The sequence below is a fragment of the Melozone crissalis genome, unplaced genomic scaffold, assembly GCF_028551555.1.
Source record: "Melozone crissalis strain CALT ecotype California unplaced genomic scaffold, PUWL_Pcris_2 ptg000034l_1, whole genome shotgun sequence".
NCBI lineage: Eukaryota > Metazoa > Chordata > Aves > Passeriformes > Passerellidae > Melozone > Melozone crissalis.
Window position 1 is genome coordinate 3,251,785 of NW_026535812.1, and position 13,654 is coordinate 3,265,438.

Consider the following 13,654-nt stretch of genomic DNA (forward strand, 5'->3'; position numbering starts at 1 on the left):
AGAGGAGCTCTGTTTCTGTGGGGTCCCTGTTTTCCTCTCCATGGTTTTTCAGAAGGGCTCTGCTCTGTGGGTTCCATGTTTCCTTTTCCAAGATTCCAGAGAGGAGCTCTGATCTGTGGGTTCCTTGATTCCTTTTCCAAGGTTTTTCAGAGGAATTTTGCTCTGTGGGGGTCCCTGTTTCCCTCTCCAAGGTTTTTCAGAGGAATTTTGCTCTGTGGGTTCCTTGTTTTCCCTCTCAAAGGTTTTTCAGAAGAACTCTGCTCTGTGGGTTCCTTGTCTCCTTTTCCAAGGTTTTTCAGAAGAATTTTTCCTCTGTGGGTTCCCTGTTTCCCACTCCAAGGTTTTTCAAAGAAATTTTGCTCTGTGAGTTCCCTGTTTCCTTTTCCAAGGTTTTACAGAACTCTGCTTTGTGGGTTCCTTGTTTCCTTTTCCAAGGTTTTTCAGAGGAGCTCTGCTCTGTGGGTTCCTTGTTTCCTTTTTCAAGGTTTTACAGAAGAACTCTGCTCTGTGGGTTCCTTTTTTCTCTCTCCAAGATTCCAGAGAGAAGCTCTGCTCTGTGGGTTCCTTGTTTCCTTTTCCAAGGTTCCAGAGAGGAATTTTGCTCTGTGGGTTCCTGGTTTCCCTTTCCAAGGTTTTTCAGAAGGGCTCTGCTCTGTGTGTTCCCTGTTTCCCACTCCAAGGTTTTTCAGAGAAATTTTGCTCTGTGAGTTCCCTCTTTCCTTTTCCAAGGTTTTACAGAAGAACTCCGCTCTGTGGGGTCCCTGTTTCCTTTTCCAAGGTTTTTCAGAGGAATTTTCCTCTGTGGGTTCTCTGTTTCCTTTTCCAAGGTTCCAGAGAGGAGCTCTGCTCTGTGGGTTCCCTGTTTCCCTCTCCAAGGTTTTACAGAACTCTGCTTTGTGGGTTCCTTGTTTCCTTTCCAAGGTTTTTCAAAGGAGTTTTGCTCTGTGGGGTCCCTGTTTCCCTCTCCAAGGTATTTCAGAGGAATTTTGCTCTGTGAGTTCCCTCTTTCCTTTTCCAAGGTTTTACAGAAGAACTCTGCTCTTTTGGGTTCCTTTTTTCTCTCTCCAAGGTTTTCCAGAGAGGAGCTCTGCTCTGTGGGTTCCTTGTTTCCTTTTCCAAGGTATTTCAAAGGAATTTTGCTCTGTGGGTTCCCTGTTTTCCTCTCCAAGGTTTTTCATAGGAGTTCTGCTCTGTGGGTTCCCTGTTTCCCTCTCCAAGGTTTTACAGAACTCTACTTTGTGGGTTCCTTGTTTCCTTTCCAAGGTTTTTCAAAGGAGTTTTGCTCTGTGGGGTCCCTGTTTCCCTCTCCAAGGTTTTACAGAGGAATTTTGCTCTGTGAGGTCCCTTTTCCAAGGTTTTACAGAAGAACTCTGCTCTGTGGGTTCCTCTTTTCTCTCTCCAGGGTTCCAGAGAGGAACTCTGCTCTGTGGATTCCTTATCTCCTTTTCCAAGGTTCCAGAGAGGAATTTTGCTCTGTGGGTCCCTGTCTCCCTCTCCAAGGTGCAGACCCTCTCTTGATTCACACACACAAACACTCAGAGTTCTTCCTTCTGCCCCAATATTTTGTGTTTGACACCAATTGTTGTGTTTTACTCCAAGTCCTCTCTGCAGGACAGGTTTCAGCATCCAGGCTGCTCCTGGAGCAGGAAGGGCTGGGCTGCCCCAGGCAGATCAGGACTGAGCAGGGTTTGTTTTCAAAGCTTTGCCAGGTGGGGTTAAGCAAGAAAAGCACCTGTCAGCTGTGATTTCTGTTAGGAGATCATCCTACTGCTAAGACATCTCAGTCTGCACAGAAGTTAATCAAATCTGCTCATTCTCCCCCAGAGTCAAGTGCATAAAGGTGATTGTCACTGAAGGGCAATGAACATGTGATGGAAAGGTCTGTGCTGGAACATTGCTGCTGCTGAGGCCACAGATCAGGCACAGAGATTAAATACAGGAGAGCACATCACCTCATGTACATGCAGCAATGAGCTGATGTGGAAATGTCATTTCCTGACAGCATGCCAAGAGGTGTGGGGCACATTCTGCCTTCCCATTCCCTCCCCCATGTCCCTAAAATGTTCAATGCAAAGAAAAAAGCAACAAGGTGTTAAGTGACTTGAAATATTTTTGTGTTTGTATCATCTAGTAAACAAAGTTGCTGAAAAATGTCATTGTGTGATCTTCACACGTGTGTGGGAGACCAGCTCAGCTGTCAGGGAATGACTGTACAGCTCCCTGCTGGAAAGGAGAAGTCAAACATTTCATTTTATAGCCTGCTGGGATCTCTCTGAACACTTGGGATATCCAGGCTGTCAGTGCTTCCAGGAGGGAATATCTGTTGATTCATCCTGGCACTGCCCACCCCGAGTGAGCTGTCCCTGGTGCCAATCAGCAGAAATGCTCCAGCACGGCTCTGACACCACTCAGCAAATTCTGCCTTCAAACCCTGGGCTGAGCCCGTGGCACAGAGGATCACCACCAAACACCAAACCTGTGACAGTGTTAACAGGGGTTTTCAGGTGAGGGAAGAGACAAGAATGTTGACTCCACGTTCAGAAGGCTTGATTTACTATTTTATGATATATATTACACTAAAACTATATTAAAAAGAATGGAAGGAAAAGTTTCATCTCAGAAGGCTGGCTAAGCTAAGAATAGAAAGGAATGAATAATAAAGGTTTGTGTCTCAGACAGAGAGTCCAAGCTAACTGGGCTGGGATTGGCCATTAATTGTAAACATCTAAGATGGGTCAATCACAGATGCACCTGTTGCATTCCACAGCAGCAGATAACCATTGTTTACATTTTGTTCCTGATGCCTCTCAGCTTCTCAGGAAGGAAAAATCTTAAGGAAAGATTTTTAATGAAAAGAGGTCTGCAACACAAACCCCAAACCCCATCACCTTCTGAAGTGCAGGAACCAGCCCAGCACCCAGAGCCTCCTGGCAGGGCTGCTCTGTCACTCAGTGCCCTTGGGATGATTTTGGTGCTATTGATTGAAGCTCTTTGTTCCTCTGCTTCCCTTCCCCTTTCCCCAGCTGAGCTGTCACAGCTGCTGGCACCAGGTGCTGTCTCTGAGCACACCTGGGAGTGATTCTGCTGCAGATGTGTGAGGGGAATCTGTCAGAGCTATCAGCAAACCCAGCTGCAGTTCACAAACAAGTTCAGCTCAGAAACAAGCTCAATTCAGTTCCCACAAGTCAGCCTAAAAAGAGTGAGGGGGAGAGGGGATGAGAGAGTTTTGTCTCTTCTTTGGTGCTGCTCAGGATCACTGACAGCTGTAAGGAATGCACAGGCAGAGAATCCCCCTCTAAACTCCAAAATAATGCACAGAACACTGACCCATGCTCCAGTCTGTGCTTGCCACAGCAGTGCCCTTTGCACACTGGAATCCGGGCCCTGCACAGGGCAGCCACCAGAAGATAGAGAGGAGCTATTTTTGTGTGTGAATTCAAGCGAACAAATGCAATTTCTAAGCATTGACCTCCTGTAGTAGATAACAAGTGGGTTTGGAGATAATTAATAATTTTCATAATTTCTAGGAAAGCTTTATCAGGATTCTTACATCTCTAAAATGCTGACACATCACACGATCCAGACCTCAGAGTGTGAAAAGCACTGAGTAAATCACAGCACCCCCAGCTCCCAGAGGCTTTCTGGGTGTGCAGGGGATTCTCAGAAGTCCAGGCCAGGCCCCAAGGCCTTTCCCTCATGGATGCACAGCTCCCCTCATGGATGCACAGCTCCCCTCATGGATGCACCTTTCCCTCATGGATGCACAGCTCCCCTCATGGATGCACAGCTCCCCTCATGGATGCACCTTTCCCTCATGGATGCACAGCTGCCCTCATGGATGCACAGCTCCTCTCATGGATGCACAACTCCCCTCACACAGGCTCCATGCTTTGTGGGGATCACTCCCTGTGACGGTTCAGAGATTGGTTCCAGCAAGAAATGCAGGTGGCATGGCAAACTCACTGCTCACCTCCTCCAGAGGCACACAAATCTACAGTGAGGAAGGAGATCTGAGAGGCAGGGAAGGTGCTGGGCTAGGGATCCATCCAGCTTCTGATGATGCCTCAGGATTTCAGCTTTTGTATTTTCAGATCCTGTGCTGCATCAGTGCATCACTCCAAACTCCATACAGAGTGTGAGTTCCTGTCCTCACATTTTGGTCAGACAAAACAATCCGTCTGGGCCTGGGAACCAAGGACAACCCACAGCCTCAGGCCCCAAAAAGTATAAACAAAAGTGAATTGGGGGCAGCAAACTGGGGATAAATGACTTCATTATCTGAAGCTGTAATTGGAGGATTAACCCTTAATATGTAAATGGACCAAACTTATAATTGTCCGAAAAACTGGTGCCCATTGTCCAGCTTGGGTGTAGCCTCTGGGAGGCTGTGGCTGCCCAAGGTGTGGCTGTTGAAGGCCTTCAATAAATACCCACTTTATTATTTTTACTCTGTCCAGCCTCTGTTCCATACCAAGGCATCCCCTGGTGCCCTGGCCAGCAGCACTCCCTGCCTGCTGTGAGTGACCCCTCCCCATGCTGCAGGTGACAGCAGGGACATTTCCTCCTCCTCTGCTGCGGCCTAAACACCCTGACTTGCTACAAACAATTTATTTGGTGTTATTGAACTGACCTCTGTGCTCTGCTGAGGCTGCACTTCAGTGAGGCTGCACTCCTGGCTACCCCGTGAGCCCTGTGGCCCTTGCAGGGAGCTGGGAGCTGGCACCAGACTGGAGCAGCCTGCACTGAAGGTGAGAGATGAGAAACCTCACTTGCAGAGAATCTGGGTTTTGTTCTCTGTGGGAAGAACACAAACTTCTGCATCCAAGACAAATTTAAGAATGCATTCCAGTGATCTGCATTTTTTCCAAGCTCCTCCATTCCCTCCCTTCCTGAATGCCATATGTTTGCCCATTCTATCAGAGGGATTTCTGTGGCATCCACTGCCAATGGGTTGGAAATCAAAGTTATCATGGATGGAACGTCAGCATCTTGAATGTTTGGGAAACAGCCAAATGTTAGTTTAATTAACTCCAACATTCTCAATTATGAGTGACCTTTTCAAAGAGAACCAGAGAAACACTGAGGCTGGAAGCAACCTCTGGAGATTATCTAGTGCAACCATCTGTTCAAAGCAGAGTCCATTACATGGACTTGCTCAGGCCACCATCCAGTCAGACCTTTCATTATCTCCCAAAACCATTTTCAAAACATCTCTCCTCAACACAGGCACTGCAAGAAGCCCTTCAAGAAGTTATTTCAAACCAAAATTTTCCAACTTCATTTCCTTGAATGCAAAGAAGCGTTTTGATAATTTTGTAATGACACATTTTCCAGAATAGGAAATAAGAAAAAAACCACTTTTGCTACAATGACTGCATTTTTAATACTGTTTGCTTTTCAAATTTCAATTACTAATTAAAAATTTAAAATTTAAATATATCAATTCCCACCTGGATCTTGTGCAAGATCACATCTTAAAAGAAAACCAGCACCTCTCCACTACCAAGCACTAAGAAGAGCTCAATTCAACACTTATCACTGTGTGTTTCCTCTCTTCAGCTCTTTTCCAGATCACATAGGGAGTGCTGAAAGCTCTGTGGATGCTTTTCTGCCTGCTCAGGCTCCAGCCCATGGAGCCTCATTCTTTTTAGGGACCATTGGATGGGACAGGACCCATCAGAGCCTCTGGGGTGTTCCTCAAGCCTCTCTCCCAGCTGCTTGCAAATGCTGCTGCAGTTCCCTGTGCTTTCCATAGGCTCCAAAACAATGAATTTCTACTGAGGGTCACAGCACAGACCCCTCACCAACACAAACTTTCAGTTCCCTGGTGCTTCCAAACGTGCAGTGCCCACATTTTGGAAACCATGACCATCCATCCACTGGTTCTCACTGCAATGCAGTGAGAGAGATGAGAAAAAGGAGAATATACTTTTTAAAAAACAAAAACAAAAAAAACCAAAACCAAAACAAAACAAAAACCCAAAATAAACAAACAAAAAAAACCCACCAAAAAAAACCCCAAAAAAACCCAAAAGACAAAAAAAAGAAAACAAAAAAAAAAAAAACCAACCCCAAAAAAAACAACCAAAAATCCCAAACTAAACAAAACACACCCCCTGAAACGTTATGGGGTATATCTCCTATATCTCCTAAAAGGTGATCATAGGAGAATCTCTGCTTTCCAGAAGAATTGTCTTTTGATGCTGTGGTGCTGAGTCCAGGTGTAAGTTAAAACACAGATAAAATAAATTTTTCTCTCATTTATTCTGAAATATAAATACTTTCATTTTACTTATTAAATTTTTTCATCCAAAAAGATCAAGGAACTGGATCATGTAATTCAGATTATTTGGTCAGAAAGCTCCATTCTAAATATATCACCCAGCACAGAAGCAGCAATATAACTGCAACCAACAAAACACTTGCAAAGGTACAGACAGCTCTATTTCAATGAGTTACTCACTAATTTACACTGAAAAAACATGAGGTTGTCATAGCTGAGCAATAACAAAAACCCCACCTTGCAATCACTTGATGCTTCTGCAGTGAATAATGTAATGCAAAAGGGTTTGGAGTGCTCAGGCACAGGCAGGGAAAAGGAATTGCATCATTCCAGAAACCCAGGCCGGTTAATTGCAGGTAATGGCCATGAATAATGACAGCAGAGAGTGCTCAGTGACGTAGGAGAGGCAATATTCTCCCTCTGAGCTGGAACTGCTTCAAACAAACAGTCTGGTCAGGCTGAACCCACTGGTGCCTGGGGCTGGGCAGGTTTGGCTGGCAGGGAGCAGCTCCAGGGGCTCTGCACACACAGAGTGCCAGAGGAGACACTGGAGCTCAGTATCTCTGATTTCCCTGTCTGGTGATGAATGACTCGAATGCACAGAGCTGATGCTGTGTTGGACTGGTTGATCCCTCTTTGTCAGGACCCAGAACATCCCTCTGGCTGTCCAGGATGGCCAGGACCCTGCCAGGGGGCTCAGAGACCCTGGCACAGAGCCCAAAACACCTGTGGGTTTGATTATGACCCATGGAGCAAATTACCAACCTTGTATGAAAATCAGCAAGCCCCAACAGTTTGGGTAGAATATTAGTGAAGTTATCACAGAGTGGAAAAGTAGATTTTGGGGTTTTTGGTATGGGGGTTCAGGGGGCAAGGTGGAGGGATCTGGGCATGTCCAGCCTTTCTCCTTCTTCTTCTTCTTGGCCTCCATCTTCTGCTGCGATGGTGGCACTGACAGATTGGTTTAGAGTGGAAGCTCACTGTCTAACACAGGTGATAGGTATTGGGAAGTTACTGTAAACACTGTACACGTAGTTTTTAGTATAAAGACATAACACTGCCCTGGGGGCAGGCAGAGTGCCTGGAACTGTCCTGCTGGATGGACCTGGGCAGGGCAGGAGAAAGAATTTTATAGATGAGATACAATAAACAACCTTGAGACCGAGAAATGAAGAGCTCTGACTCCTTCTTCAAGCACCAGGCTGGGAAAAGAGACTTTCTAACTCTTCTCGGGGTCACTCTGACCAGCTAGAGATCCCAACACCTCTTTTTTCCTGCCTTCCACCCTTCTTCCCACTCGCTAGAAAGCCCAGTGGCAGTCAAGGAGAGGGAGAACATGGAACCCATTCCTCCCCTCAGCCCTGCCTGCTCATCCCCCACCCAGGATCATTCTCCACACACCTGCAACAAACGTGGCTCAGCCTGATCACTGATTCTGCAGGAAGAGATTAATTATGGAAATAGTTCCTGAAGAAGGAGAAGTGTTCCTTTGCCAGACCAATTCATCTGCTGCTGCAGCCACTCTCAGTGTCCTGTGAGTCACTCCACAGCTGGAGCTATCTGTGAGAAGTGCTGGGAGTCAAGGGGAACAAGCTGTGGTGATGCACAACACAACAAAGGAGAGCTAAGTCACAAGGAAAGACTACATGGATTTGGGTTTCATCTACTTCATATTAGCCAGTTTGGAAGAATGTTTATTAGGACACAACCTTTGCCTGCATTTGTCACATATCCTTCCCTTTCTGAGATTACTTCCTTGGCTGAGGCCCTCGAGACACCACACAGTTTGATCTCTACACTTTCAAACACTCATCACCCAAACATCCAAAAGATTTATTGTCACAGACATCTTTTATGAAAAATCCTTTCCTTAGGATTTTTCCTCCTGAGAAGTTGAGAAGCCTCAGGAACAAAATGTAAACAATGGTTATCTGCTGCTGTGGAATGCAACAGGTGCATCTGGGATTGGTCTCATGTGGTTGTTTCTAATTAATGGACAATCACAGTCAGCTGGCTCAGACTGTCTGTCTGAGACACAAGCTTTGTTACCATTCTTTCTTTTTCTATTCTTAGCTAGCCTTCTGATGAAATCCTTTCTTCTATTCTTTTAGTATAGTTTTAATGTAATATATATGATAAAATAATAAATCAAGCCTTCTGAAACATGGAGTCAACATTCTCATCCAAGAACCCCTTTGAACACTATCACAATTTATGACCTACTTGGGCCACCCTCACTTCCAAGGGCAAGGTGAGTGTGTGAGGAACAGCACTTCGTGTAAGCTGGCAGCATTTATTTCTATTGCAGTACATGAAGCTGATCTGTGCCATGATGCCACAGGAGAGCAAGTCAGGGGAAGCCAACAGTGAATAAAACACCTGAATCCCCCTGGTGATGTCTCCAGGCAGCAGATTAAACAGCAGCTCCTGCTCCTTAAAGGCTCTTACTGAGAGCTGTGGGGCCTCAGAACCAGCACAGGGGTCAGCACAGAGCTGTGCTGAAAATTGGGCTCTTCCCACTCCTCAGCATCCTTTTCCCATGCACACAGCCCTGCTGCTCTGAGCACAGCCTGGTTATTTTCACCACAAGCTCCATTACATGCCCTGGATGAGAGGAGCAGCTCCTCAGCCATGGCAGTGTGAGCCAGCCCAAAGCCATCACCTTCAGGAGGGGGCGGAATGGCAGAAATGTCACTGCTGGCCTTGGCTGGCTGGGCCTGAGCACTGGCACCAGGTATGAAACCCTGAGAGCTCCAGGGCAATCCCATCTTCCTGCACCCTGGATCTGCAGAGCCCTTGTGGAGCACATTTCTGAGGGAGCACAGACACAGTGTGGAACCCCTCTGGATGTGTATCCCTCCCTTTCCTGCTTGCTGGACCTTCCCAGGACATGCCCTGGCTGAATGCACTCCTGGAAGGCACTGGACTCCCTGCAAGCAGTGCATCAGGGCTGTGAAGAGGATTATACTGAATTGTTTGTCTCTGCTGATTGGTACAATGAAAGGGCAGGGAGATTTTGACAAGTTTTATAAAATTATGCCCACAAAAGCAGGGCTAAGCGCTGCTCCACAAACAACAGGAGACAACAGCCACAACATTCTTCTCAGAGAAACTGAACAGACACCCAACCAGAACAGACTCACTGCTACTGCTAGAACCATTTTAATCCCACCCATCCCCTCCTGGCTGCTCTAAAACAAGCACAAGAATAATTTTTTTTAAGAAGCTCTCACTGCTGCCTGGGGAATGAGGCAGGACTTTGCCCCAGGTGCTTTTGCTATCTCTCAGAAGGTGTCCCTGCCATGGAGCTGTGGTGCTGCACCAATGCAGCCAGAGGCACCCTGCAGCCACTGACCTGGCTGAGCAGCAGATGCCACCTTGCCTGCAGCTGCTATTGTATGGGACTGCCCATTGAGCTGTGTGAAAAATGCATGCATTTTATGGCTTTTCACAAATATTCAAATGAATAGTATGTGTGTTGCGTTAGAAAGTTATGCTGTATTAATTCTCTTAAGTAGCGTGTTAAATATAGTTTTAGGTTACAACAAAATGTTAAAATAGAAACTATGCTATGTAAGACACTTTTTTTCAAGAAAGGACTCACAGCAAGATAGCAGCCACAGGACACCTGAATCATTCAGGGAAAGAGAATTTATTGCTCTCTTATCAGAAGAAATGAACTTCTTCCCGCCTCAAAGGCGCTGTTAGGATTCAGAGGAAGAAGTTGATGATGACCAGACAGAATCCTGTGTTTGAATGGAATTTATGCATCATGTATAAGGTGTATGAATACGCAACTAGCTGTTCTTAAGGGTTAATCCCCTGTTAATGTGGGTCCTTTTTCGTGCTGCCCAGAAAAAGGTACCTGGACTGTCCATAACTCTTTGTTTTTATTGCCTCATATTGTCCTAATCCAAATTGTCCAAATTATTATTACTCTAATTGTATTACTATTTTAATAACCACTTTATTACTATTACACTTTTAAAATTTTAAAAACAAGTGATTGGCATTTTTCTGTGGCCATTGTAAAGGAGACAAAGCCACCACTTCACCTGCTGCTCTTGGCCTGTTTTCCAGCCAGGAACAAAGCCCAGGAGCACCTCAGCTCTGGGCACCATTTTGTCCTTCACCTCTTCTCACATCTCCAAATGAGTTTGTGTGCTCTTCCTCACACCTGGAACAACTTTCCCAGCTCTCCTGGCAGGTCTGACCTCTCCCTGTTCTTGCTTTAAACGCCTTTTATGCCCTCCTCCTTTCACTTCATTTCATTTGATGTTGCAGCTCCCCCTGCTCTGCCTGCACAAAGGGGAAAGTTCTGTTACCTGGGTGGATCCCACCTGCCCTGGGCTGTGCTCCCCACCTGATGTGGATCATGCAGCTCTGCTGGGCTGACACACAGCCACGGGCCACAGAAAACACTGTGAATAACGAATGCTGTTATCTGGGTTCCAAAACGAGAGTGGGATTAGGCAGAGCCTGCTCCGTGTCAGCTCCAAACCAACAGGGAGCTGCTGCCACACTCTGCAGAGCTCCTCACCCCAAACACCACAAACTGGGCACACAAGCATGAAATACAGAGAACTCCCCCGAGGCTCAGACACTCCCCAAGCTGGAGACCTTTTCCTGAGCTGGGAACTGGGAATAGCTCAGCACAGCCCTGCACCTTCCTGAGCAAACCCTGCTGCAGGGGGGACAGCACAGGGCTGGGTGGGGCTGGCACCTGGCCCAGGGCAGGAGATCTTTATCCCAGCCAGAGCACCCCGAATGCCAGGGCAGGTCTGGACAGCCCAGGAGGAGCCCAGCACTGCCACAGTTATATCAGTACCACCCTTTCTACTTAATATACAAATACTCTCACAAAAAACCTACATACACCAAGACTGAAACACACACAGGTTGTGTTAAACATCATCTGATTATTGCTTAGTGTCAGAGCAGCTCAGATTGTACAAAACTGCAGCAGCAAACTCATATATTAATCATTGAAGAACAGCTCACGTACAAATAAAAGTGTTTGATGTCATCATCTGGCTCAACAGAAACACAGCCAGGCAACAGGAGCCTGCAATGAACTGGCTTTCACTGACAGGCTTGGGTGTTTGCAGAAGGAATCTTCTATTAGAAAGTGGTTTTTTGAATTCCAAGCAGTTCCTTGCTTTAGAAATATTTTGGACAACATGGACAAAAGCTTCTTGTCTGAGATATTATATAGGAAGCAGCATTAAAGACAAAAGCTAACATTTCAGAATATGTGACTGCAGGCTCTATTTTGAAAATGCCTCCTGAAGAACAGTTGGTTATTAGAAATATTTTTAAAGCAATTTAATCACAGATTCCCAAGGCAGTCTGCACTCCTCATGTTCTCTGAATCACCCCAGCTCCAGTGCTTGCAGGATCACCCAGTACCAGCACAAATGACTGTTTGTCTGAGACATCCTCCTGGGCTCTCCCTCAGGGTCACTGGCAATGAGCAATGAATTGAGGCAATAGTAAAATGATGCGTTCAGCTGCCTGAACCCTTTTGTGAATGAACAGGGGTCTGATCAATTCCTCTTTACCTCAGCACACTTCTGATTTCAGAATGGACTTTGGGGGTTTCATCGCTGCCTAGCAGAGAACGCTAACGCTGCCATTAATGCTCCATGTACAAACTTGGAGCAGGAATTTGGAGAGACGGGAACAAGAAGGAACAGATTACCACCAAGCACTGCTGACAGGAAGCCATAGGCACTGGAGGAGGTGAGGCTGGCCTGATCAGAGAGCTCCCGTCTGCCAGAGAGCGTTTCATTAAACACGGACAGCAAACAGGACCCGAGTGCCGGGAGCAGCCGCGCCGGTGACTCATGCTATCGAACCACCCTGGCTCGAACCTGTTGAGGATCTTGGCCCAGCCTTCCCTTCTCGGCATGAATCCCACTAGAAACGTGCCAGTAACCCCTGGGCTGCTGGACAGACACGGGGAGAGCCCATCCGTGCGCTCAGGTGCAGCAGCAGCGGCTCCGACGGGCGGTGCTGCCGCAGCTCCGAGCGCGGCACCTGCCGAGCCCCCGCCCTGGCAGCGCCCCAGCCCCGGCCGTGGCCATTCCCGGCCGTGGCCATTCCCGGCCGTGGCCATCGTTACCGTGTGTCCATCCCCGCTCCTTTTCCATCCCTGGCCATGTCCATCCTTGCCATGTGTCCAGCCCCGGCCGTGGCCATCACTGCCGTGCGTCCATCCCCGCCCAGCCCCTGTTCACCCCCGACCCACGTCCATCCTTGCCATGTGTCCATCCCCGGTCCTTGTCCATCCCTGGACGTGTCCATCCTTGCCATGTGTCCACACCCGATCCTTGTCCACCCCCGACCTGTGTCCATCCCTGATCCTTGTCCATCCTTGCCATGCGTCCATCCCTGATCCTTGCCCAGCCCCGGCCGTGTCCATCCCCGGTGCGGTGCCAGCCTTGTGCCCGCTACTCACATGGCGAGCGGGGGCTGCGGGCAGCGCTGCTCCCTCTCCAGCAAAGATGGCTTTCGGCTCCGCGCCTGCTGCCAGCCGGCTCCTACTGTTGCAGGCGGTGCTGTTGGGAGAGGAGGGGTAGGCACCGGCTACTGAGCATGCCTGCGCCTCGCATCACAGCCCGGCAGCGGGGCGAGGCTCGCAGCGCCCCTCCACACCCTCCTCCTGCCCGGGGACAGCGGCGACAGCGCCGGGGACAGCTCCGGGTGTGGCACCGGGCTGGGCTGGGGGACAGACGGACACCGCTGGGCGTCTGTCTGACCACCCTCTTTCTCGCCAGAAAGAAACATCCTTGAAAAGGAGAAGGATGACGGAAGGTGCTGCCGCTCCATCCCACGCTGCCGTGCGTGTCCTTTCATCCACAGGGCGAGTCCAGAGATAGATAAGCTACCAGGTCAGGCACTGATTCTGTAAAGGTTGTGTCTCAGAGGAAGCACGGCCCGTGCTCCCACCCTCTGTCCATGCAGCCTCACCCTCCAGGAGCGCCAGCACCTCCCTGGCATGCCCATTGCCCTGGGCAGAACTGAAACTCTGAAACAGCACAGGCTCCTCTGCAGCCAAACCAAGGCCTTCACATGCTCTAAACACAGGGGAAGGAATAGCAAAGTCAGAATGGTTTTTCAAGCAGTGGCATTTAACACTGCTGCCCCAATGATTCACTTATAAAAAGGTGCTTCACCTGTTGCTGCCTTCACTGATTTTCTGTGGGTGTCAGTGGCAGCCAGCGTTGGCCATTCAAACCAGTGCAAACAGCTTTGCTAAGTGCCTGGACCTCAAATCTTGGGGTGCCTCTTGGGAATAAAGGGCAACAGTGTCATCAGACCCAATCTATGTTTTCTGATGTGGAAGTCTAAGAAAAGGTGAATTGTTCC

At 48.1% G+C, this 13,654-nt stretch overlaps 1 protein-coding gene across 1 annotated transcript in view; it reads right to left on the reverse strand.

Moving 5' to 3' along the window:
- The window catches only part of LOC128940742 (vesicle-associated membrane protein 2-like), a 55,613-nt gene extending 42,727 nt beyond the window's left edge, over positions 1 to 12,886 (reverse strand). The window contains exon 1 of the mRNA XM_054282385.1: positions 12,744 to 12,886. Coding sequence (XP_054138360.1) covers positions 12,744 to 12,745 — 2 coding nt within the window. The 5' untranslated portion in view covers positions 12,746 to 12,886. The remainder of the gene's footprint in view (positions 1 to 12,743) is intronic.
- Positions 12,887 to 13,654: the final 768 nt, after the last annotated feature.